A 27,116-nucleotide genomic window follows, 5' to 3' on the forward strand; every position below is an offset into this window, starting at 1 on the left:
GGGTGTCGTTCTGGAAGCCGGCCCCCGTCGAAGGGCACTGCTGACGGGGCTGGCGACCCCCGGCTCACTGAGGTTTCTGGGCCCACGGCTCTCTCTCACATGTGGCTCTCATTTGGGGGCTGATTCCATCTAACAGAACAAGCAGTTACGCCAGGGGCCTACCCCTGCAGAGCACAAAGTCTGCGAGAGAAAGAAGTTGTCGCCACAGCCTGATGAACGGAACCCGGAGCTTCGATGAGGGGACAGTGGGGGCAGAGAGAGCTGGAGCCATCGGGCGGCCAGCCCTGGGCCCAGCGGGCTGTTGTACGAACAACTTCAGCCGCGTGACTAGCGAATGAGGAGTCACAGGAGGATGGGTCACTCGGAAGAGGGAAGGGGAGAGGATCTGGCGGCCATGCTTGTGAAGGGGCTCTCTGGAGGCCCCGGGCAATTGTCAACTGACCCCATGGCACTCTGTATAGAAGCCACAGTGCTAACGGGATGAATGCTCATCGGCAGGACATTTGAAACTAGTTACTAATGCCTCACTGCCCACAAAATCAAAAACCTACATGTAAAACATGAGCCATTGCCCAAAGAACCTGACTACATGTATACTGTTTTCATGGAGAAAAGAACGGAGACTACATCTCTCCCGCCTCAGATGTTCTTCAATAAAGAAAACATTTTACAACTCTTAAAAGTTAGCACTAAACCCAGAATCCATCTAGTGGTCAGAAACGCACTCTGGCCATCTCAGCAGCGAGGCCCCTCACACCTATGTGCTTGTGCGGGGTGCGGTCGTAACCCAGGAAGCAGCCAACGGCCGCTTCCACCGGGTGAGAAATTGGCCTGGTGCACAAGGACAGCAGGCAGGGCCTCATGACAGTAAATGGAGGAAGTTTCAGATTGGGGACGGTTTCCTAAAGAAGGTTCTCAGAGCACCGCCTATTGGCATGGTGAGAAGCTGAGGCAGGGAAAGCACTGCCAGAGTCGGGGGGTTTGCCAGGCCACCCGTGGGGACATGGAGGCCATCAGACCAGGAGGAAGGGAGGGGAACACAAAGCCTGGGGCTAGTGCCTGCTCCCAGAGAAAGAAAAGTACTGGGCTGGGCAGGCCCTGATCGTGGAGTTCTGGAAAACAGTCCTGCGGGGTCTCTGAGGGTGGCAGAGCAGACTCAGAGGCTCTAGAGGAAGAAAGAGCTTTTGTAGCTGAAGTTTCGTGGACTGGAAAGCAGTAGGAAGGAGGGAAGAAGAGGCAAGTGATGAGCAGCTGGATCTGTGCTGTTGGAAAAGGAGCGCGTCAGGAGAGAAGCGGGAGAGGGGCCGCAGTCTGCACGGCCAGACAGGTCCCGGGCCTAAGTCCACAGTGCGTGAATCTTCCGTCAGGGAGGGAAGGTTAGTGAAGTCATGGGCCCTCCAAAGTTCAAGTGCCAGGCAGCTGCAAAGTAAAATGAACTGTTGGGTCTTCTCCATGGTTACTGGAGAAGGGGGCTCTTACGGGTTAACTGTCCACCCAAAATTCGTGTGTCGAAGTGCTAACCCCCAGTACCACAGAATGTGACTGTATTTGGAGACAGGTCTTTACCCAGGTAATCAGGTTACAGTGAGGTCATCACAGTGGGCCCTCATCCACTACAACTGGTATCCTTATAAAAAGGGGAAATTTGGACACACACACACACATAAAAGGAAGACAACATGAAGACACAGGGAGAGAGGCCTAGAACGGACTCTTCCCTCACAGCCCTCAGAAGGAACCAACCCAGTGAACACCTTGCTCTCAAGGCTTCTCTGCTCACAACTGGGAGCCCGTACATTTCCACTGTGTAAGCGCCCCCAACTGTGCTCCTTGGTTACGGCGGCCCTAGCGGACTGAGACACAGGACATGCCCGCGGAGGTGGCGAGGACACCGAGTGAGGATGCAGGGCTGAGGAAAGGCGTGCACACCTGCGCCCGACAGCAGCGAGGATGTTAGACAAGGCCCCGGAAGCCCACTCCTGGCAGACCACCAGTAAACCCGAAAGACATTCAACTGCAAAAGAACCTCAGCAGCGAGTCCTCTGTCCCCGGAGGGGAGGGCCGCCCCCATCGGCCTACTCCGCACGGAGCACCGACCGTGCCCAGGCCAGCCATGTGGAGAGGGGGTGGGGCAGGACCGGGTAGAGCACGGGCTTGGAGGAGCACCTAGGGAGCCCTAACTGGTGGGGTCCGAGCCATAGCCCGAGCTCGGCCACTGAACACCAAGGGCTAGCGCGGCTCGGCTGGCCGGCCCTGCTGTGCGCTGTTCTGGTATGTCTTTCACTCTCAGAAAATGTTACAGTGAAAAAGTGTGGCAGGGACGGGGAGACTTTACCCCTTCTTCAAGGGGGTGCCTGTCTGCCACTCAGCTCGTGCCCTCTTTCTACCAGAGTCTATAAACTAACCGAGTCCTTGGAAAGACTAAGAGTGAAATGCAGTAACCAATACTGCTTCTTCTACCTGCCTTTGGCAGAAGACAGAGGTGCTAAGATTTTTAACTCTAATCTAGCAAACAGCATCTGGATTGGTGTGTGGAAGAAGGTGCTAGAACATGAATGCACAGGATTAAACCCTGAGGGGTGAGGGCAGAAGTAGTGTATGTTAATACCCAGCATGCACGCATTTCTACACCACCATCTTCACTTACAAAAATAGGCTCTTTTGCAAAGAACAAAAAGATACCTGAGGCCTCATTCGTGGGTTCCACCGCACATAATAGTTTACCCATAGTTCCAAATGACTCAGACTAGCAACAGGATATAAGACGTGGTTTTCATAATTCACAAAGAAAGGATTAGAAAATTCTTCAAGCTGGCTATTGACATATGACCATAAAGATATAGTCTTCGTATATACATCCTGAAAAACAAAAAAAGAATACATTGAAATAAATTCAACTTTTTTTCAGATCCTTGAGAATTTGTATTATGGAGAGAAAAGGACTTGGATAAAAGGAATTCAAATGCTGAAAAATTACAGAACATTTACTGAGCCCCACCCCCATCCCTTATGCTATGGCATCACCTCATGCTGGGGATGACATGAAAACAGACACTGGTTACTGTCCTGGAAAAATGTATTGCTGAGTTAAGTGACATCTGGCAACTGCGTCTGTGTGAAGGCAAAACGAGAACTTTCTAACAACCACAGGATGATGGGGCCCATCAATAACAAATACATGTTTTATTTCCAGTTTGCAGTTTTGCTTTTGTGACGAGGGTAGAATTCACAGATAAGATTCCTTTCACCGGAAAATCATGGCTGTCTGGGAGGGAAACATACCAGGGTGACAGGCTGGTGAAGCCTCACACCAAGAAGTAGATACACATCATTAAATTCTATCTCCCCACCTCCTAACCTTGGCATACCCGGTTTAGAAACGCTGGAACTATTTGCATTGCTCATGTGAGTGAAAACACCAAAACCAACAGGCTCGGCAGGGCAGGGCAGTGTTAGACATGGACCAAGCAGAGTGACGAAGTCAAAATTAGAAAACCATAAAGCCAGCTGACTCCCTCACAAGCTATCTAGACACCGAGAATCCCGTCAGGACCTTTTCCTATTGTATATTTGCATTTCTAAGAGAACCAGCAGCGAGAATTCAAGGGCCCTGAAGAGCCACAGAAGTCAGTGCAGGCGGTGCTGGCCTGGGCTGGACAGCCACGGGCCTCAGCGGACGAGAAGGCAACACAGAAACAAGCCCTCGCCTCTGCAGTCAACCGATTTCCAACCCGGCCACTGAGACCATTCAGTGGGGGGCGAGAGAGTCCTTCCAACAAACAGCGCTGGGACGACTGGTTGGACCCTTACTGCACAGCGCACACAAAAAGGACTCAAACACGGGTCACAGACCGAAATGGAAGGGCTGAAACTACAGAGCTCTTAGAAGAAAACACAGACTCAACTCTTCATGACCTTGGGCTGGGCAACAGCTTCCTGGAGAGGACCCCAAAAGCACAAAGCAATGAAAGAAAATAGACCAATTGGACTTCATGAAAATTAAAGACTTGTTTCAAATGAGGCCATCAAAAAAGTGAAGAGACAATGCACAGAATGGGTGACAGTTTTTGAAAATCATATATCTGATAAGGGACTTGTATATATCACGAATTTATAAGGAACTCTTACAACTCAATGATAAAGACAACCCAACTACAAATGGGCAAAGGATCTGAATAAACATTTGTCCGCAGAAGATATACAGATGGCCAAGGAGCACATGGGAACATGCTCACACGATCAGCAGTTACCAGGGAAATGGACACCAAACCCACAGTCAGATACCACTGGGATGGCTAGAATAAAAAAAATACACAACAAATGTCTGCAAAGAAGTGAAGAAAACAGACCCCTTAGACATGAGACAGTGTTGGTAAAATACTGGACCTTTGGAAGAACAGTCTGTGGTTCCTCAAAAGGTTAAACAAACAGTTACTATATGACTCAGCAACTGTACTCCTAGGTATACACCAAGAGAAATGACAGCACATGTCCACACGAAATCTTGCACATCTGAATATTCATAGCAGAGCAGCATTATTTGTCAGAGCCCAAAGTGGAAACAACCCAGCAGTCCATCTACCGCTGACCAGATACACAAAATGTGGTCTCTCCATACCATGGAATACTACTCAGGCAGAAGAAAGGAACCGAGTTCTGACACCTGCTGAAACACGGATGGACCTTGACAACATGACGCTTAGTGAAATAAGCCAGTCATGGGAGGACAAATACTGTTTGATTCCATTCGTATGGAATGTCCAGAATCAGTGAATCCATACAGACTGAGAGCAGATCCATGGTTGCTGGGGGCTGGGGGAGCAAGGAACAGGGAGTGATTGCTTATGGGGATGGGCTCTCTTTCTGGGGTGATGAAAAGTTTAAAGGGTTTATGAAATTAGATGGTGATGGTTGCATACTCTGAATATACTAAAAACCGCTAAACTGTATACTTTAAAAGGGTGAATTATATTGTATGTAAATTATATCTCAAGAGAGCTGATTTTTTAAAAGAATGTTTTGTCAAAAAAAAAGAAAGACCATCAGGGTTTAAATTCTACATGTGAACTTCATTCTTCTGTTGATTTTTTAAAAATAGCTTTATTGAGATATGAGTCACATACCATAAAATGTACTCTAAAACTTCTTTTTTTAAAGAGGTTAACAGGGCCTATCACCTGGGCCCGTAGGACTATGGACCTTATCCTGCTCACAACAGAAGCCACAGGGAGGTTTCAAGCAGGGGAGAGGCTCGTGATGGGACCGGAGCTGGGGAGCGCTGCCCTGCTGGCTGGAGGTCAGAAATGGAGGGAGCGAAGCTCACTTCCAGGCGGCTGCCTTAGTCCACCACGAGACAATGGGGGCTTGAGCTAGGCTGTGGGGCAGTGACAAGCGGCCAGATTAAGAAAGAATCTCTTCAGGGCACCTGGGTGGCTCAGTCGGTTGAACGTGTGACTCTTGATTTCAGCTCAGGTCATGATTTCGGGGTTACGGGGTTGAGCCGCAGTGCAGAGTCTGCCTGTCCCTCTCCCTCTGCTGCTCTCCTCCCCTCTCCCTCCCTTCCTCTCTAAGTAAATACAATCTTTTTTTTTTTTTTTTTTTTTAAAGAATCTCTTCTGGGGAGCAGCCATGGCAGCTGGGGGGAGGGGGAGGGAGGAGGCAAAGGTGGCTCCTAGGCATTTGGCCTTAGCATCTTGAGGGGCAAGGGTGCCCTCGAGGGAGACGCAGAAGAGCAGGGGAGGAGCCGGAGAATGGTACTTAGACCCCAAGATGAGACAGACAGTGACCTAGAGAGAACAGAGTTTGGGGCAAGAGGAGGACCCGGGACTGGGTCCAGGCAGGCTCCCAGGTGAGAGGAGAGCTAAAGGGAGGAGACTGAGTGCGGTGGCAGCTGTGGGGAGGCTGCAGAGGGAGGTGGGTGCTGGCCACCCACTATTTTCTCCAAGATTCGATAATATTCTAATGTGCTTAGTCTGCAGGTGGTGGCCCTTTTCTGTTAACCAGAGGACACTCTTAAGCTGCCTTTCCCCAGTGCCTCCTCACTTGTGATCATTTCTTTCATCTCAAATGGACGAAGAAGGGGGCACCTGGGTGACGTAGTCAGCTGAGCATCTGATAATTAGTTTTGGGTCAGGTTTTGGGTTGTGGGATCAAGCCTGCCATTGGGCTCCGCTCTCAGTGCAGAGTTGCTTGGGGTTCTCTCTCCCTCTCCCACTGCCCCTTCAGTTCGTGCTCTTGAACACTCTCTCTCTCTCTCAAATCAATCAATCAATCAATCTAGGAGGAAAGAGGCAAAATAGAATTCTGAGAAGCTCAGCAGCTGCTTCATTATCAGCCTGATGGAAAAGGAAGTCTGGCTTGCTACGTAGCAGGAAGTTCTGGGTTCATCTACAGACTTCACCTTCCTAGGCCTCCAAGTACCTGTCAGCCTAATGGAATGGAGGGTGAAGAGCAGAATCACATCATTTTCGAGTCAGTGTGGTAGAAAGTACACGAGCTTGGGGTTTAGGGGTCCAGGGTCTAGAACTGACCCTCATATAAGACCTCAGAGACCTCAGAGAGCTGTGGGCTTGCTGGGTCCCAGCCCCCATAAAGTAAGGGGCTTGTGTCAGACCACGTGGAAGATCACACACACGCACTGGGGCTGGTGAGCCCTGGAAGGGCATCTCATGCAATCCCTCCATTTACAGATGGCAGCAGGGCTAGACCCAGGTCCCCACTCCACCCAGTACCCCCCGCATCTACAGTGGCACTTAATGGGAAAGGCACCCGAGGCATGGGAAAGCAACAGACGACAGGATGGAATACACTTACCTCTTCAAATCGCTGCTGTTCACAGTTGCACAAAAAAGTCCCAAAGAGACAGCTATATAGGTGATCCAAGATCGTGATCAAGAATAGCTCATTAAACTCGAATGCTGAAGGAAACTTAAATGGAGAGAGAAGTAAGGTTTAGAGTTCAATTTCTAAAACACAGTGGTACTAATTTTCTGTGAAAGACAGCTAAAGTACAACTTGGAATACAATCAGAGGTTAAAAGGAAGTCTAAGCCATATAGAATTTCACTTCCTATGGCTTCGAGTCCCGGCTTCATAGAGCCGGCTGCGAAAGCACCTGCAGTAACGAGAACTGTTGTACTTCTCAATGCTTCCCCTTCTGGTCCTGCTGGTAGAACACGGGCCACAGTCACCCTTCTGCCAGAAGCAACCAGAAAGCTGGACAAAATACATGGAACAGCTGTTTTCAGACTCTGGCAACAGGCAGCACGAGACTGACAGGCCCCCAGCCCAGAAGGGAAACAGACGAATCAAGTCCAAGTACTGTCCCAGCTTTCTGCCCGCAGGTACGTTTGGAGTCACAGAGAAGGGAGGGGGGCTCCCGGGCACAGCATATACCAAAAGGGATTCAAGAAAAAATGGAAAGCCTATTATCGTGAAGAAATGACTCATAATTAAAAACCTTCCCGCAGGGACAACTCCATGAACATACATCCCCAAATCCTTACCAACACGTAAACAAATTGACCCCGGCGATATATACAAAGCGTAACACAACATGACCCGGTGGGGTTTAGCTCAGGAATGCAAGGCTGGCTTAACATTTGAAGATCAACGTTAAAAAAATAATAATTACTGTAATTCACCACATTAACAGAATAAGAAAATCACATAATCATCTCAATTATTGTTTTAGGTAATTCTCATGGGTTTTTACAGAATTGCAACAGAGACTTTACCATTGTCGGGAGGTTCCAGCCAGTAGCTGGCATTTAGTAGCCGTAAGGAGATGGCCTGGGAATGATAATAGGGGTTAATGAGGACAGCGAAGCTCCTGGCAGCTGGTGTGGGCGGGGCGCCTACCACGTGCCAAGAACACAGTGACGTACTGAAGGAGGCAAAGCCCGGTAGAAGCAAACCAAACAGAACTACCCAGCAGAGGTTTACTTAAGTCACTCTGCGCAGTGGCAGTATCGTAGCCAATGAGGTTTATCCGAGGCGCGATTATTGCTAATTGAAAACTTTTCCCTAAAGTATGAAACTGTTCCCCACAGTGCTGTTTGCACACTCTCATGACTAATCCTGTCATCTCTAGAGAGACGACCAGGGTCATCGATGGCCGTATCACTTTCCCAGGCTACGGACAAGCTTCCCAATGAGAAATAATGGTCAGTCCAGGACTGTCCAAACTCCACCTGAAATCGTTCTTTTCCTCACCAGGCTGTTTATCACATTAGCCAACGTACGGACTTCTGCGCAGCCGCCTTGGATTCAGATGTGTCTCTCTCTCCATCTTAAGGACTGTTCCCACAGAAACACACAACTCTCTTCTGAGGAGCCCCCTCAGAATTCCACTTCTTCAGAAACCTCTGGAGACTAGCTGTGCTGGTTGTTTGTACCAGCATTCTTGTTCTTAGATGAACTAAATCAACTAATCCTGGCTGAAATGCTGAAGACAGCTACTGATGAATCCTCTCTGGGCCTTCAACTTGCGACTTTGCCAATGGCCTCACATTCCAAATGGCTATCCTTTAAAAGGCCAAGTACATCATGTCCACTTTTCCCAGCATTTTTCTATGCAGTTTAGTAACGCTCTATTTCTAAATTATTGGCACCGTGAAATTTATGAATGTTAAGCAAATATATAACATTTATGTACACTGAAGCTTTATTAAATCAAGGATAGAAATGGAAGATCTAGACTTTATTTTCATTTAAATTACACATTTATTAACAGGACAGCAAAGCTTCTATGGACACATTTTTGAAGTCAAACAAGTCTTTATTCCTAAGCCTGAGCCCGCCTTCTGGACCTGGGAGCTTGGTTGGGCACGTTCTAGCACCCCTGACTATAAGCCTTATTCTGGCCAAGTGGGTCCCAGAGCCGGTAGGTCTAGGCTGGCTGGGGCTCGGCCTACGCCTATCAGCACCCCCAGAACCAAGACACAAGAGCTACATTACTGATGCTTGTCAGGACTGCTATTCACGTTCAAATGGCCTTGTGGCCTCACGCTCAGCCCAGGGAAGTAGCAACAGCTAGAGTAATACGAACAGAAGATTAAGTCTCATGATTCGTAATTCCTTTTGGCCTCTTCTCCTGGAAACTATACCATCTACCTAAAAGTATGGGCTCAAAAACTCTAGAAATCCACAATGAAATTCTGCACCTCTTGAGGAACAAAAATATGAACCACTATTAAACCTATTCAAAAGGGCAGAGAGTCTATTAAACTATGGTTATTGTAGAATCTTTGAGACTCTTTTCTGAAGAGCCCCTCAATTACTTTCCCTTAGATCCTTTTATATCAATTTGTCCACACACGCTAGTTCACTTTATCCTGAGATTTCAAACAATTTAATGCGGATTTAGCTTACTTGATTTAGCAGTAGACAACCTCCAAATGAATTAATCTTATTACATTAATGCATCTTTCCTAACAAGCTACATGTCTCATCCACTTGTAACTTAACTGATAGACTGAGCAGTGATATTTCTGCTTCTATTGCATTAACCATGTTGTTCTGAGAGACATTAATTATACACATTTCATGGACAGTATCTTAGAGCTGAGAGGCATCTGAAATCTAATCTAAACCCCTTGCTTTCATTCTTAAAATCCAATAAACAGCACAAAAATGATCTAGATTAGACATGAAAATAGGCACTAAACAGTATGAAGAATGGAAGGCAGTTTGAGGACATCACACACACACACACACACACACACACACACACACACACACACACACACACACACTTGGCATTTGGGAGGAAGAAGCTACTTCACATCCACAAAAGTTGTGCTTATCCTCTCAGAAGCACTTTTTTTTGTGTTCAACCTTGTTACACAATTTTTCTAAAATGCATTTTATGCTTTTTTGTTTTACCCTGAATGTAACCATCATTTAATTTTGTTATTGGCTCAATACAAACAGCAAGAAGTTCATGGTGCTACGTAACAGTGAGATCCCTGGCCAGCCTCCGTGCTTTCGGAGTGTGCGTTCACTGCCCTCTGTCACTCATCCCAGCAGTGCCCACCTCTGAGACCACCCCTTCCCCTCGCACCCCTTCCCCTGCCAGCCCTCCAACTGGCTGCTCTGAATCAGCTGTGACCTGGCGCTCGGATAACGCAAGAGCCCCATCAGTTTGGGGAAGCTGGGCCTAAAAGTAAGAGTAAGTTCTCAGTGCGGGCCTGAGGGCTCTGGGAGGTCTCCTCTAGCTGATCAGAACTCACCCCCCCCCCCCTTTTTTTCTTGTTTCTGGAAGTATGCCTGTTCTCTCTACATCCTTGCTACTGCGATCCGTGAGAATGCAGGCTCACAAATCAGACTCTGCATTTTAATAATATCCCCGCATCCAGTGCCACCCTCCCTCCAGCGTTAGCAGGGCTGGGCGGGCCTGAATTTTCATCATCTCTAAGTCCCCAGGGGAAGCTGAGGCTACTGGCCCCAGGACTGCAGTAGGATGGAGCCCTCACTGGCACCTCAGAACCCACATGGGGAATGTTCCAGAACTACATACATCTGGGCTTCTCCCTCGGCCCACAGGAGGAAGGGTCCACAAGGTCGGGGGCCCAAGCATGTGCATCTTTAAAAGTTTCCAGGTGCTGACAGTGTGCACGCAGGTAGACAGTGAGGCTGGGGTCCCCCAGATGGCCGCTGAGGAACTACTGCTGGAAGGGGTCTGGGCTGAGGTGGAGTGGGGCAGCAACAGCACCGTAGTGGTGCTCAACCGCTCTCCTGCCCCCCCACACCCCCACTGCCAACCGTGGTGCACAGTGAGGGATTTCACAGACAGTGGGGCATCCGACTTTCGGGGCGTGGGAAGCAGAGGTCCTCTGAAAAGGTCCTAGGGTGATGGTAATAATGCGCTCAGGAGGCTGTCATGAGCGCCATGGCTGCTGATGGAGTCACCAGAGGTCGCCAGCAGTCTTTCCAGCTGGTCCTCTTCCCATGACTAAGGCAGCCTAGGCCAGACCTCTGGGCCAATAGGAAGGAGAGCACCCAGGCCCTGGTTCTCCATCCTCTGACTCTCTCCCTGTGCAGGCACTGGGGACACTACCTGTCTTCTATTCTCTCCGTCTTGGTGTCTCTGGGTCCACACGTGTGTCTGTCTCACTCTCTCCATCCCCCCTCTCTGTATGCCACTCTGTCTCTGTCGCTCTCTCTGGCACTCTGAGAGGCTCCATCTCCTATTCTGATGGGAAGACCCCAAACTTGGGCTCAGATGTTAGAGACCAGGGAATAAACAGCATGGGCCTCAGGGCCTGCTCTGAACTGAAGCCATGTGGCCCTACCAGCTTAGGGAAGGGGGACCCCTGCATGGCCGCCTTGCTTACCGGGGGCTCCGTGCACCAGGGTTTGGAAACTAAGCACCAGCAACTTCCTATCCGCCTCTGCTTCCTGGACACTCCCTGCCCTCAGCGACTCTGCCGCGGGGGCGCGGGGGGTTGGGGCTCGGGGCAAGTGTGCAGACTCCTGGGTTCCCGGGTCTGACACCCGCCTTTGCTGGCCCGCTCAGCAGGGGACTGTGCCGCCTCACCGGGGTGGGAAGGCAGCAAGAGCCTCAGAATGGCAGCAGCGGGGCCTTGGCCGGCATTACTGGTGGGCAGGAGGGCTGACAAAAGCATTTGCACAAGAATAGGAACTTTTGGTGAGAAATTGATAGTCTTTAATTTTCTGCTTATACTTCCAAGTGAATTAGAATCAAACCGAGTTAAATAACAGAAGTGGTCCTATTTTTACACACATACACACGTCTTCATTTTGAATGAACACGAATAATTATCTAATCTTCAACTTTAAGGTCAGAAATATACTTGAAATTTCTCACCTGTCTTGTCATTTGCCAAACACAATCAATAAACTGAAGAAATATAGGGGATCGGTCAGCATCCGCGTGGTTGTCATTGCCATGGCCCACTCTCTGCAACAAACAAGAGGTTAAGCATGTGAGTACGTGCCACATTCCTCTCAAAAGTCACTTAAAATTACCTAGTGGTAAGCCATCAGGTGTCATTTGTATGTCCCAAGACCTAACCAAATTCTTGGCACAGAAAAAGCACTCAAAAACGTTCACTGAATTGAACTGACTTCCATTACTCTTAGGAAACTAAATTTCAGTGTACTGTATATTTTTATGTGAATTTAATATAGTTGAGTTCAAGAAGTTACAATCAAGTGGCCAGTAAACTTTTCAGTCCCAGTGATGGGGTCAAGGCCCGGCCACCGCACCAAGTGCACAGTGTCAATGTGGGACTACTGATTAGCTGCTCAGAAAGCACATTATGATGGCCATTTCCTCCACAGATGGAAAAACAGGTTTTCCCATTTTTCAGAAATGTCAGGAAGTCTGAGAATCAAATAATAATCTACACATTTTAACCAATTCTACAGGACTCAGAGAGTCCCCAAATCTCACACTTGAAATGGTAATGGGGAGTCCTTGCTCAAGGCAGCCCAGTGTTGTGTTCTTCTGCAGTTCTGAGACATTCTTGACATCCAATAGTGTGTTTCACACCTTTCAGTGTTTTAGAACATACTCATAGATTCCTGGTAAAAGTTAAAAGAACTTCAAACACAAACGGGACAAAACACTGAAAATGTCAAATTAAAAAACAGTTTGAAAGTGAGCATTCTAAGAGAAGATTCAAATACTCTGATAACTAAGTAAAAGGATGAGAAAGAAACATTACGAAGGTCTGATGCAACCACCACATAGAAAGCACGAGAAATACTGGGTCTCTGAAACTGCCAGCAGGAGAGACATAAAAACAAGGAAATCCATGCCTCGCAGTTACAGTAGTTGGTCTTCTTTCTTTTATTGGTTTTCGACTGTGGTGAAACATACAGAACATCAAATGGGCCACATTTTAAGCATACAGCTCAGTGGTATTAAGTACATTCACACTGCTGTGCAGCCGTCCCCACCATCCATCTTTCCAATCTGAAACTCTTCCCCATTAACATCAGCTCCCCTCCACCCCACCGCGCCCACCAGTGTACTTTGTGTCCCTATGAATGTGACTGCTCTCGGTCCCTCTTACAAGTGGACTCCTACAGTATGTGTCCTTTTGTGACTGGGTTCTTTCACTCAGCAGAAGGTCCTCAAGGTTCATCTATGCTGTAGAATGTGTCAGAAATTCCTTCCTTCTTTAAGCTGAATAACACTTCCTCTGTATGGACAGACCACATTCTATGTATCCATTCATCTGTCGATGGACACCAGGGTTGCTTCTACCTTTGGGCTACTGTGAATCACACTGTTTATAAACGTGGGTGTGCAATTATCCAAGTCTCTGTTTTCACTTCTTCTGGGTGTATCCCCAGAAGCAGAATTGCTGGATCACAGGGTAGTTCTATTTTTAATTGTTTGAGGAACCGCCATACTGTTTTCCACAGCAGCTGTGTAAGTTGACTTATCTCTGTACTTCCCCTTTACAAAATAATTTGTAGAACCTGCTCTTCAGTATTTAAGGCACCTCGGGAACGGTTTTGCATGACCGCTCGCAATTTAAGATTCATTCTTTTGACAGCCATTCACTGAATTCCTCTGGTGTACGCAAGGCATCTTGCCTGGCCCCTGGAATTTCAGGACATGTCATGGTGTCCCATAGAGGCCACGCTCTTGGCTATACACCTGAGGTACCAAGATAAATGAGACAAAGTACCTGTGCTAAACAAATAATTCACTTGCAGTCTAGTCATGGGAGAAAGGCCTGCAAATAACAAGGGCACTAAAATGTGCCCAGGGCTTCCAAGTCTGGAATGGGTATGGTGGGGCCACAAAGGAACAAGTGACCAACCTAGGACGGGGCAGAGGAGGGACCAGAGGAGGCAAATCCCACGAGTCACAGTCATGGAGGAGGTCTCATTTGAGATAAACCTTGAAGGACAGAAGGATGTGCCTACTTCCTGGCTGGCCAGGGATGCACTGTAGTAGAAGCAGTGGGACCATGGTGGGGGATACCGAGAGCACCGTAAGTAGCTGGGCATGAGGCAAGGGGAGGGAGGCAAGACAAGGCTGAAAAGGTGGACTAGGCCAGATCACCAAGGGCCTCAAATGTTGAGTTGAGGAGTTTGCCCATGACCGCATAGGCCACGGGATTCGTGCTGGGGAATGGCAGCATGAGATCTGCTTCTTGGAACGCTCCATCTGGCTGCAGCGAGGACAATGGATTGGAAGGGGATAGGTAACAGAGAAACTAGTTAGGAGGCTGCCATCACAGCCCCAAGGGAGATGGGCAGGCTGGAATGAAGGGGGCATCAGTGGCACTGAGGAGGAGACAACAGATTTGAAGCACATGTATTTAAAGACGTGGGACCAGTCAAGATCACTAAGGTATTAAGCATACAGAGAGAAGAGAAGCAATCTGAGGACTGAGTCCTAGGGCACCCCAACACTAAGAGGTTGGGGAGAGAGGGAGGACCAAAAGATAGGAGGAAATTCAAAAGGCTGTGGAGACCTAGAAGCCAAGGGAAGAAACGGTTTCCAGAAATAGGGAAGAACCAACAGCATCAAGTGCTCAGGCCAAATAGGAGAAGGGCTGGGAAAGTGGCAGCGACTGGTGGCTGTAACATGCAGTTTCGGGGTGGGGTGGGTGTTGGGAGGAGGAAGCCTGGCTAAAGTGAGTACAGGACAGCTTTATCGTAAAGGGGACAGATCTTTGCGGTGACAGCTGGAGGAAAAGTAGGGTCAAGAGGGTTGGTTTCCAGGGTGGGATAAATAATGGCATGTTTCTATGCCAGTGGGACCCATCTAGGCGAGAGGGGAGGGGGAGGCAGGCCAGAGGCAGGATGATGGAACAGGGGGCCAAGGACAGGAGTTGGCCTCAGGGAGGAACTTAGATGGCTCACTGACAGAAACTCGAGGGTAGAGTACAGGGAGGCAGCAAGGAGGTGACGGCAGGCTTGCAACTGCGGCTTGGGAACTGGCTCCACCCTCAACAGCTGGGTCACACTCCTGAAATCTGTTACAGCAGCTGCTTCGGGGTGGCTCTAGGATTAAACCAGATGATACATGTAACAGTGCTGGGTGTGGGTGCACAGTGGTGCTCAGTAAACTGCAGCCGTTAGGAATCTCATGATCTTATCACCATGACGAACCCGCATCAGCACGTAGGGCCAGGAGCGGAGCGTGCACGCACACCCCGATGCGTGCTGTGCATGGCCACGGCGGGCTTCTCAGTCCATAATCTTCAGCACCGCCCATCTAGTCAAGGGCCCCTGCCTGCTCCCTCCCTCCCAGGACACACAGTGTGGGGAGGAGTGGTGGCAGGGAATGGCCTGGGAGCCTTCAGGTGACCAGATGCAAACACTGGGGAGAGCTTCACTCGCCCCCCCCCCCCCCCCCCGCCACTAAACCTACCTGTCCTCAGGGCCCGGTCCTAAGCATCTGACATACACAAATTCACCTCTGCTGCACAACACACCACCTCAGAGAAGGGGACCGAGGCGCACAGAGGGAAGGGGCGCAGTGCAGAGGAGGTTCCGATGACGGCCCCCGAAGGGCATGTGGCTCCCAGGCTGTGAAGCTGCCTTTCCTCCTCCTCATGGCCCGTGTACTTGGTACCCCCACGGCGGAAGCCACCAAAGCACCCCCCAGCCACTGCCCATCCTCCTGCTCTCTGGGAGTGGGTCTGAACGAGGCTTCAGGCATATTCCAGTGCCATGCACAGTTAAGACGAATCCCCACTGGCTCAATGACTGGGAAAGACCAGGAACGAACAGCCATTTATACTAAAACACAAACGGCAGCTCGAGAATAGCTACCAGATGACCCAGCGATCCCACTCCTAGGTATGTCCCCAAGTGTGAAAGCAGGCCGTTGCAGGCTGAATTGTGTACTGCCCCAATTCCTACGCTGCAGCCCTAACCCCCAGGGCCTCAGAATGGGACTATATTTGGAGACAGGGTCTATAAAGAGGTGATTAAAAGGAGGCTGAGAGGCTGGGCCCTAATCCAGTCTGACTGGTGTCCTTTTAAGGCGAGGAAATTTGGATGCAGAGAGAGGCAGCAGGGAGGTGCACACAGAGGAAGGCCATGTAAGCACTTGGTGAGAAGGCGGCCACGCACGAGCCGAGAAGACACGTTTCAGGAGAGACCAACCCTGCCAGCACCTGGATCTTGGACGTCCAGCCTCCAGAACTGGGAGACAATACATTTCTATTGTCTAAGCTACTCAGTTTGTGGTACTCTGCATGGCAAAAACTTGTATGCCAATGTTCATAGCAGCATTATTCACAAGAGCCAACTGGTGGGAATGATCCAAGTGTCCATCAACAGAAATGGATAAACAAAGGGAATACTGCTCAGGTATAAAAAGGAATTAAGTTTTTATATATGCTATGATATGCATAAACCTTAAAAACAGTGTGTTTAGTGAAATAAGCCAGTCACAGAAAGACAAATATTGTATGATTCCACTTACAGGAGGCACCTAGAACAGGCAAATTGAGAAAGATAGAAAGCTGGTTAGTGATTGTCAGGAGCTGGAGGAGGGGGAGATGAGGAGGGACTACTTAACGGGTACAGGGTTTCCTTTTGGGGGTGAAGAAATGTTCTGGAACCAGACAAAACCGGTGTTTGCACAACATTGTGAATGTACTAAATGTCACTGAACTGTATGCCTTAAGATGGCTAACTCTGTTATATGAATTTTACCTCATTTATTAAAAAAAACAACATACCTACACTAAAAAAATTTTTAAAAAGCAGAGTGCCCTACCAAAAACATACCATGCTGAGGTCCATGGTATTCTATTATGCTGACTCAGGTCTGATACAGAGCAGAAAGCCTGTGTGTGTGTGTGTGTGTGTGTGTGTGTGTGTGTGATACACACACATGCATAGGAGAGAACAAAACAGTCAGGAATGTACCTCACCGTGTCAGCTTACCAGCGCAAACCTATGTCCGAAGCTTATCCACTCCTTCTCTATGAGAGCCTCGAACCCTTTGATGGTGCGGTAGTAACTGTCCAACATGAGCATGGCCAGAGACGTCAGCTGCGCTGTCCGGTCCCAACCATCGCTGCAGTGCACCACCACCGAAGTTTTCCCACATTCTATCTTATCAGCAATCCTTACTGCCCCAGCAAGAAGCATCTTCAGAAAAGAAGGCACATTAGAGCAGGCTATGTTTAATTTCTAGGACAGCAAAAAATAGTTCTGTGGAGAATGTTAAGAAGTCAGGTCAATAAACGAAACAATGCAATCAAGTGAGGATCACTCAGAAACATTAGCGCTGGGGGTGGGGAACACCCAACACTAAGAAAAATGACGACAGTAAATGCAGTCGTTTATTACAGGGCCACAAAGTGCATTCCAAACCTGATCTGACGCAAGCAGTATCCCTCAACAAAGACCACAGTCTGAATGTTGCCTGTGGAAACTATGAGAGCCTAGAATACTGCAAAGATGTGCTTCTTTACAGTGCTGAGAAACCACGTGGAGACACAGATTTATGGCAGGTACACAGAGAAATCTTAACCAGAAAGCATGTCAAGGACCAGCTCTCTTTACCCTTATATACTCCAGCCAGTGTGTCCCATCCACGTTGGAGAGCCACCGTGCCTCATCTATCGAAGGGTACACGATCTCTTTCAATTTACGCAGGGACTCTCTCATCACGTGGATGTTGTGGATCTCCAAGAACACGAGCTCCGCGTTGGGGTAAGCACTTTCACTTTCGTACCCTCCACCCTTGGCCTGTGAAAAACAAAAGACATAACAGCACTGCATCTGAGTTCATACTTCGATTGTTTCTAGTGTTATCAGAAAGAGACCGTTAAGGAAGCAACAAGGCCATCTGTGTATAATAAACCTCCTAATCCTTGTAGGATTCACCCCTGGCTGCTGGCACAAAGTACCACAAACCAAGCGGCTTAAAACAACAGAAATGTCCTCTCACAGTGCTGGAGCCAAAAATCAAGGTACCGGCAGGGCCGTGCTCCCTGAGAAGCCCCTTGGGGAGGATTCTTCTTTGCTTCTTCCAGCTTCTGGTAGCCCCAGGTGGTCCTGGTTTACAGACACATGACTCAAATCTCTGCCTCATCATCACATGGCCTTCACCTCGTGTCTGTCTCTTCTCTTCTTCTAAGGACCCCAGTCAGACTGGATTACGGCCCACCCTAATTCAATAGGACCTCATCTTAACTTGATTACATTTATAAAGACCTCATTTCAAAATGAGGCCACATTCACAGGTACTGGGAGTTAGATATTTGGCATATTTTTTATGCAGACACAATTCAACCCATAACAACTGTCCTGCACCCATCATCAGTTTTTAAACCATTAACAACTGGATCTTACTCAAGGCGAGTTAATTTTTAAAGGTTCTGTCTGTTAGTGCCATCTGTCTGAACGGAAAAAGTTGTACTACCACAAAAATTTCTGTATAATAAAACTATTTGTAAATCCCAAACAAGGAGGTTTAAGCAATTTAAGTAAAATAAAACGCAAATGAAACAAAAACAGGGGCTATGGCTGACCCTTTGGTAATCTCATAACAAAATCTGGTCTATAATTAGCTTCTATTTTGTGAAGGTCAACATTCAGAACCCCTCCGTGATGAGAACGTAGACAAACTGAAACCTGGATATGCTGCTGGCGGGGATTCAAACCGTGCAGTCCCTGTGGGAAACAGTTTGGGGACTCCTCAGATTTAAGCCCAGAATTACCACGTGACCCAGCCATTCCATGCCCACTGAACTGAAGACAGGTACTCGAACAAAAACTTGTCCATGAAAGATCACAGCAGCACTATTCACCACAGCCAAAAAGTGGAAGCAACCCACTTGCCCAGCAGTGGAGGAATGGACAAACAAAATGTGCTCTCTCCATACGATGGGACTTTATGCAGTCAGACGAAGGTAAGAAGTGCTGGTACACGCTGCAACGTGAGTGAACCTTAAAAACATCACACTGAGTGGAAGAATCCAGGCCCCAGAGACTACATGTTGTATGATTCCATTTATATGAAAGGTCCAGAACAAGGAAATCTATACAGACAGAAAGTAAATTAGTGGTTGACAGGAGCTGGGGGGCGGGGGGACAATGGGCAGCAACTGCCAATGGGCACAGGGTTTCTATCTGGGGCTATGAAAGCATTCTGGAGTTAGAGGGGATTGTTGCACAACGTTGTGAATATACCAGAAGTCACTGAATCGTAAACTCTGGGACAGTTAAAATAGCCAGATTAATGTTATATGAATTTTATCTCCAAAGACATAATAAATGCATCTGTGAACCCAAAGACCACACCCTTCATTTCGTCTCCAACCACTTAGCATGTGGATATTAATGCCCTGAGCTAAATACTGGGGTGACAAGTGGAGACCCTGGTCCTCAAGGCATTCACAATCTGGCAGGGCAGGTGGGTGAGGAGAGGGACATGTGCAGCGCAGGGGGGCAAGTCCTTTGCTGCAGGAGAGCACGGGGTGTGCTGGGGGCACGTGGCCAGGCCCGGGAGGCTGTCAGGGGGACAGAAGAGACGTCCGCGCTGAGAACACAAGTCAGGAAAGCTTTGCCGTGGGGAGGAAGGTCAAGAACACAGGGCAGAGGGGCCGTGGTGTATAGATGCCCAGAGATGGGCGAGGACGAGGCTCCCCGAGAGGCAGGCAAGCAGCTGAGCCGAGAGCACGCCACGGCGGTGGCGAGAGCAGTGGGAGAGGCGGCCAGAGGGCGGCCCGGGGCTGGACGGCGCAGGCACGGGGAGAGGGTCAGACTTGCACTGTGGCAGACCACTGGCTGTGCTGGGCAGAAGGGAGACCAGCTCGGAGACGGGCACTCATCTGGCTGAGGGAATCGTGGCGGAGGCAGCAGGGCAGAGAGACGCAGCGGACTGGAGATCTTGAAGGGGCAAGACACGATGGCTGACTGGGGCGATGGAAGCAGGAAGCCCATGAGGAGGCAGTGACGCCCAGGATTCCAGGCCGGGCACCCCAAGAGTCAGTGGTATCCTTTCCTGAGACCAGACTATTACAGAAGGAACAGAGTATTCAGCTTTCAGCATAGTGAGCGCAAGGTGCCTGTGAGAAATGTAAGCAGAAAGGTCTGCAGGCAGCAGTCTGCAGCTCAGAACACAGGTCTCAGCTGTGGCTACCGACACGAAGTCACCGGCCTACGGAGGATGTTGGAGGACAGAGGTCTGGCACACCGTGCTCAAGGTCAGCAGGTAAGCCAGGAGAGAAGCGGAGCCTGGGAGCCTGAGAAAGGCCAGCGTTTAAGGCACAGAAAGCAAAGGAGACTGAGAAGGGCTGCCAGAGACTAGAGGAAGAAGAAAAAAAGGCAAAGAGTATTTTGAAAAGGAAAAAGTACTAAACTACCAAAAGCTTGAGAAGTCGAGGCAAAGAAGAACTGAAAAATACACATTGGATTTGGTGACCGCACCACGAACGGTCTGGGCAGAGCCGGGGACGGGAGCTCGCTTCACAGGCCTACGAGGCGAGCGGCCGGTAGTGCGCGCCCCGCGTCTCAGGGCGAGAGCTGCTCCCAGAAGCCCGTCTGTAAAGGGCAGGAGAACAGCGCCAGCTGGAAGGGGACGGTGACAGTGGCTGGAGGGGCAGCTTATTCGTGCAGATGGGAAGGACTTCACGGCAGAGTCGGTAGAGGACAGAGAGGAGGCCACTCGGCCACCATAACAGGAGGCTTCTGTGGACGGCAGTACAAGGCAGCTTCCAGGTCTGGTGGCAGGAGGCTTGGGGCGGCCTCTGCACAAAGGCAAGGTCAGCTGCTGAGGATGAAGGGGGTGGGGCAGGGTTGTACATTAGAAAAAAAAGTCATAAAGGGGCTGAAGTGGCCTCTGGGGAGCCTGGGGGTGGGGAGGGCCCAGCTGAGGCTGGAGAATTCCAGCATGAATCTGGAGTGGCTCCAGCCTGCACATTGTGAGCCTTTCGTTCTCATGGAACATTCAGCAGTCTGGGGCACTGGCAGGAGAACGGAACTGGGCCAGGTGGGGGTGCCAAAGGGCTACTGAGCCAAGGTGTTGGCTGGTGGACATGAGGCAGGACAGTCTAAGAAGGCTGGGCCAGGCAGGAGCACAGGAATACGGGCAGGGCCGAGAGGGAGCTGGGGGCAGGGGCACTGGGGCCTGGGCCCCCATGCACAGAGGACAGGCCGCAGAGCGACCTGGACAAGAGGCCGAGTCCGAGAGCCCAGGCCACACCTAAGAACTCAGCAGGGAAGTAGTTCCAGGGAAGACTGGGCTGCATGCAGCTAGAAGCCGGTTCCCCGGGCGTAGGAGCAGGGGCTAAGCAAGTGGCTAATGTGCCCGACAGGAAAACAAGAATGTCCGTGTATGTGGACACCAGCTACACTTCAGGTTATTTCACAGAATTCTAGGAGATGCTTTAACTTCAGTGAAACACTTTGTAACACCCACTACAGACAAAGCAGTCTCGAGCACAGTCCTGCCTCCATGACAATTATATTTTCATAAAAACCACCGAAGCATCCAATGAAGATGCTGCTGACAAAGGAAGTAACAACACAGCAGAGGGGTGAAAGGCACAGACTTTGGTGGCAGGGAAAAAGGGTTTGTAATCCCAGCTCTGCCACCCAAATAGTTATGGTGCCCTCACCTCTCTGCACCCCAACCTTCCCACCTGTAAGACTTTCAAAGGGCCGCTGTGCAGATTAAATGCTAATTAAGTAAAATCAGTTTTCTTAATTAATGCTAATCCATGCAAGGCTTGGTGCCTTCCCTGCCCCAAGATCATCAAGCACAGGGCAGGATTACCTCACCGAGCACCTCCCACGTTTGTAGTCCTGCGCCAGGCAAAGGCCCCGGGCCCAGCCCCTGCCTGTCACAGCCCCGGGGCCCGGGGAAGCTGCTCTGTGAGGTGGTGCGCTGGGCTCGAGCGCATCCAGGCCTTCAGCACGGAGGAAGCCCGTGCTAAGGAGGAGCACCAGAAGAAGGCGTTTAAAGGCAATCTGTTGCCCAGAAACTGATCACTAAAGATACAAATGAGACAAATGACAATCCGGAAATGAGGTTATGGAAGTAAATAGCTTCGCAGAGAACAGGCACCTGGAGGTCTTGAGACAGAAGGGGAAGGAGGGTGAGAAGACGCCCCACCTGTACCCCACAAGGAACAGGGGGAGGGGGTCCAGAGCGTTCTGGAATACAAGACTCTGCTGGCCAGACCTCTCTGTATGGGGGCAAAGCAGGCTTCTGGAGAGAAGCCGGAGATGTGGGGACACTGTTCCCTGCTAGCCCACAAGGCCCCAAGAATAAGCCGACAGCAGTGGCGGCAGGGCCATCCCCAGCCCTCGTGGGAAAAAGAAACCCGAACACCCCCAGGGAGCAGCTGGCTGAAGGATGGACTCAGGTTTCCCTGATTTCACACAGCTGTTCTGCGCTTGGGGCAGGCCTGCCAGGCCATCCGCCCATCAGTCTGCCAGTCTTCAGCAGCAGGGGGAGGTTCCCAGGTGAGAGAATGGGAGCCTCCTAGAGGGCGGACAACTCCCAAGGGCCAGAGGTACAAAGTGGCAGGGCAGGATGCCCACGCCCTCAGAATCCAAAGTCCACACACCTCTCCCGTAGTGGACTACACATTTTCGTCCCCACAAAATTCATGTGTTGAAGCCCTAATCCTTAAAAAGATGATGTCAGAAGATGCGGCCTTTGGGAGGGGATGAGGTCAGGAGGGTGGAGCCCTCATGATGGCATTAGTGCCCTTATAAGAAGAGACAGAAGACAGTGGGCCTCATTTTGCTCTCGGCAGTGCGAAGACACGGTGAGAAGGTGGCTATCTACAAGCCAGGCAGTGGGCTATCACCTGACACGGGATCCGCTGTTACCGTGACGTTGGACTTCCCAGCATCCAGAGCTATGAGAAATAAATGTCTGTTGTTCATAGGCCACCCAGCCTCTGATATTTTGTTGGAGCAGCCCAAGCTAAGACACCTCTCCCACCCAGTTCTCCCACTGGATGCTCCTCTTCTCCTGACATCGAGGACCTCTCCCTCCCTCTCTGGGGTCTCCCCCCACCACTTGAAGCACCCCTTCCTCCAGTCATGGAGCAGCTGTTATGTAATCACTGGGTTCCAGGGACCCTCAGAGTAGTCCCTGCCACTTGGCGCCGAGGGCCCGGTGGCTGGACGTGCACTGAATGAGGAACTGCAACTGTGTGCAGGGCACCACCACACAGGGAGACCTCCGCTCATCTGGAAAGACGTCCCCGAGGAAGAGACACTGACATGTCATCTCAAGGACGGGGGAATGCTTAGCTCTGGGGGCAAAGGCTCAGAGATGCCACCGGGACGTGCTACAGGAACAGTTGGGACATGGGCCTGGGAGCTGCAGAGACAGGAAGGAAGGGCCCAGGGGTGGAGAGCTTCAGAGGCCCCGTTCAGGAACTAGACGTCACCGCCTCAAGGCACTGAGGGTGTGCGCAGAGGCAGACGTTTAGAAGGTCGCTCCGGCCATGATGTGGAGACTGGACTGAAGGGAGCCTCTACAAAATACTAGCAAACTGAATCTAGCAGTCTATTAAGGAGATTATACACCAGGACCCAGTGGGATTTATTCCAGGAACGTAAGGGGGTTGTAGGAGCTTCCTAGGGCCGCAGTAACAAAGTACCACAAGCTAGGGGGGCTTAAAACAACAGACTTGATCCCTCACAGTTCTGGAGGCTATGAGTCCGAGACCAGTGTGTCTGGCAGGCTTGGCTCCTTCTGGGGGCTTGGAGGGAGACTCTGTCGCGTGCCCCACTCCTGGCTTCCGGTGGCGCACCCCATCTCTGCCTCGCTGCCGCCTGCCATCTTCCCTACATGACCTTCTAAGGGCGCCAGGCACCGGATTGAGGGCCCACCCTACTCCACTATGACCTCCTCTTCACTAATTACATCTGCTAAGACCCTATTTCTGAATAAGGTCATATTCTGAAGTTCCAGATGAACACGAATTTCTGGGATACACTATTCAACCCACTACAGTGGTCAATATACAAAAATCAGTCAGTGGAATACATCACATTAACAGACTGAAGGAAAAAAGAAACACAGGATCATCTCAACTGATACAGAAAAGGCCTTCGAACATCTAATACCTTTTCATGGTAAAACCACTCAAAAAACTAACAAGAGAAAGGAATTTCCTTAGCCTGACAAGGGCACCTATGAAAAACCCACAGCTAATATACCCAATGGTGAAAAACTGAAAGCTTTTTCCCTAAGATTAGGAACAAGACAAGGATGACTGCTTTCACTGCTTCTATTCAACATGGTACTAGAGGTTCTTGCCAGGAAATTAGGCAAAACGAAGAAATAAAAGGCATCCAGATTGGAAAGGAAGAAGTAAAGGATCTCTCCTTGCAGATGAGATGGTAATATATATAGAAGAGCTAACAGGGACTTGTTTGGTTCCTAGACATAACAGCACTACAGACAGAATCATTCCAGACATGCAGTTTGGTGTCCTGCTTCTGCCTCTTCCACATGAGTTCACACACAAAGAACTGCCCTTGCTCTGTAGGGTGTTTAGAAGACTGCTTCTGTGAATGCAGCTCTTCTCACGCTTCTTACTTCTCTGGGATAGTCCTGCAGTGGTGACAGGAAGTACGCAGGGAAGGGGAAAGACTGACGGGGTTAATGACCCACCAGCTGTGGGAGCATGGGGAACTAATTGAGAATGACTCCCCATGGTAGGCTGAAAAACACTCCCCCACCCAAAGAGATCTACATCAGATCCCTGGTGATTGTGAATGTGACATTTTTTGGAAAAAGGGTCTTTGCAGAGGTCATCGAGTCAAGGATCTTGAGATGAAGAGACCATTCTGGATTACCTAGGGAAAGCCCTCAACGCCATCACAAGTATCCCTAGAAGAGAGAAGAGGGAAGACACAGACACGTAGAGAAGGCCACATGAAGGCAGAGGGAGAGATCCGCACGCCGTGGCTACGCGCACAGAGCAGCCAACAGGAGCTGGAAGGGGCAAGGAACAGATTCTCCCCTGAAGCCCGTAGAAGGAGCACAGCTTGGGCAGATCTCAGACTTCTGGCCTCCCAAACTGTGAGAGAATCAATTTGTGTTATTTTAAGCCACCTAGTTTGTGCTAATTTGTACAGGAAACTCCTATCCTGCCCATGTCCTTCCCCGCCCTGTTCCTCTGCCGGTCTTCCCCATCTCCGTGACTGGCACCACCAGTCACCCCCCAGGCCAGACCACCGGGGTGGCGAGCTTATGTGCATCATGTGCTGCGGCCATGAAGCGCATTCTTCTCAGGTGTCATCCTGGTACATCTCTACGCCACACGCTGTCACCTTCCATCTTACAGACCTAAGGCTTATGGAGAGGTCAATAACCTGCTCAGGGTGTGACAGAGCAGCAAGGGAAGACCTTGGAGGGAAACCCAGGCGAAACTGGTTGCCAAGCGCAGGGTTCTCACTGCCCCGCCTCTCAGGCCGAGTTGGATACACGGAGGTCGTTACATGGGAGACAGCTGAACAGAGATGTCAACGTGACAATGGGACAGACATTCTGCCTCGCCTTCAGGAGGGATCAGAGTGAGATGGAAACTCGGGTATCAAATTCAACATACAGAGAGTGTCTGGAGTCGCGGCATCGGAGGAGACAGCCCGGGGAGATGGTGCAAAGTAGAAAAGAGGAGCCCGGATGGAGCTCAAGGAGCACCACGATTTGGAGGTTGGGGAGAGGGGAGGAACCAGTGAAGGAGACTGAGCTGGCCAGGTCAGAGAGAGGGACCCAGGCAGCGAGATGTCATGACGGTCACGCGGACAGAGCAGCTCACTCTGAGCTCAGGACCGATGACAGCTACCACGAACCAAATGCTTTCTCCGGGACAGGCCCTGTCCGGGGCCCTGTACAGTACTTCCAGGAAGCAGACATACTGTCGCTCTCACTTGAGAGGCGAGGCACTTGTGGTCTGGACAGATGAAGTCATGGCCCAGGGTCATGGAGCAAGTAACCAGGCCCCTTCTACTCTCCGAGCACGCTCTATGTTCCTCCATGGCACATTGCGTGGCCACGTGGCAGATCGCGTGACTGTTGCTCAGTGTGTCCCTCCCCAGTGCCTAGCAAGCCGTGACACATGGCAAGCACCCAGGGACTGAGGGGAAATGGCATGTCCGGTGGCTTGTGTGCTCTCTGAAGCGGAAGGTAATGGCTTCTCTCCAGAGTGAGACAGGGGCGGTAGGAGGTTGGCTTTTTGGGGATTGTACTCAACGATGGAATAATCACCATGGAAAGAAGAGGCCCAAGCTGCCAAGAGAAACAGACTCCCAGGCACTGCTAGGGGGACACGGGCTGGGCGTGGGGTTGGTGACTGCACCCTTACACATCTTGCCATTCTTGTGAGTGATGTGCTCTGGCACACTGTTAGATGCCCGTGCCCGTCTCTTCCTGCTCGCCATCCACAGCCAGCCCTAATGCCGCCTCCCCCCAGCCTCACCAGCAAGGCTGGCCAGGCCCTCTCCGGGCTCCCCCCACACGCCGAGCTGACCCCTCCTATAACAGAGCACCTCACCGTATCTGTCTTGGTATTTCCCCCAGCACCTGCCCCTAGTAGGTGCGCATTACATGTCTGTGACCCAAGTGTCATTTTACAAGTAAGCATGAGATGGGAAGGGCTGCCACCACCTTCCTGATCTCTGAAATGACGCACAGAGAGGGCCAAGTCCTCTCCCAGATGCACGCTGGCAGGACCACTGTCAGAAAGGCATTCGTGGGCAACAGAAATGACGCAGTTCAGAGCTTTTCCTACTTGGAGAGCAGGTGCTGGAGGCGTGGCCTCTTAGCTGTGGCTGGGTGTGAAGGATCCCGTCCCCTCCAGCTAGCGGGGCTTGAACGGGAGCGGTTTGCGGATGACACTCCTGCATGTGATTTACGGCAACTTTGTACACGTGCCTGGTTTCACACAGGTGACTCCGTTCTAACAAAGCTTCAGACCAGATACGAATTAATCAAGTTATCTCCATAGTTCACGGGTTAAAGGGACTCCCAAGGGCCTCATGATCATTTCATTAAAAGTCTTACTTGATTCTTTAGGTGATAATCCTCTTTCTGGGTCTTTGCTTAATTAATTCAGCAGCCAGGATGGTGGAGAAGCAATGAGAGAGACGCTGCACAAAGCCCCACAGGTTATATAACGGTGAGGA

At 50.2% G+C, this 27,116-nt stretch overlaps 1 protein-coding gene and 1 non-coding gene across 9 annotated transcripts in view; one reads left to right on the plus strand and one right to left on the minus strand.

The window, feature by feature from the left end:
- MTMR1 (myotubularin related protein 1) overlaps positions 1-27,116 on the minus strand; it is a 61,534-nt gene that overhangs the window by 3,928 nt on the left and 30,490 nt on the right. For all 8 annotated transcript variants that reach the window (XM_078064514.1, XM_078064512.1, XM_078064511.1 and 5 more), the window contains 5 exons: positions 17,517-17,702; positions 16,893-17,099; positions 11,830-11,922; positions 6,814-6,927; positions 2,683-2,859 (listed from right to left, as the gene is read on the minus strand). In XM_078064514.1, the coding sequence (XP_077920640.1) occupies positions 2,683-2,859; positions 6,814-6,927; positions 11,830-11,922; positions 16,893-17,099; positions 17,517-17,702 (777 nt within the window). The remainder of the gene's footprint in view (positions 1-2,682; positions 2,860-6,813; positions 6,928-11,829; positions 11,923-16,892; positions 17,100-17,516; positions 17,703-27,116) is intronic.
- LOC118542314 (U4 spliceosomal RNA) lies at positions 7,950-8,096 on the plus strand. Its single transcript, XR_004920528.2, has one exon. It is a non-coding gene; the product is annotated as a U4 spliceosomal RNA (small nuclear RNA).

The sequence above is a fragment of the Halichoerus grypus genome, chromosome X (assembly GCF_964656455.1).
Source record: "Halichoerus grypus chromosome X, mHalGry1.hap1.1, whole genome shotgun sequence".
NCBI classification, from domain to species: Eukaryota; Metazoa; Chordata; class Mammalia; order Carnivora; family Phocidae; genus Halichoerus; species Halichoerus grypus.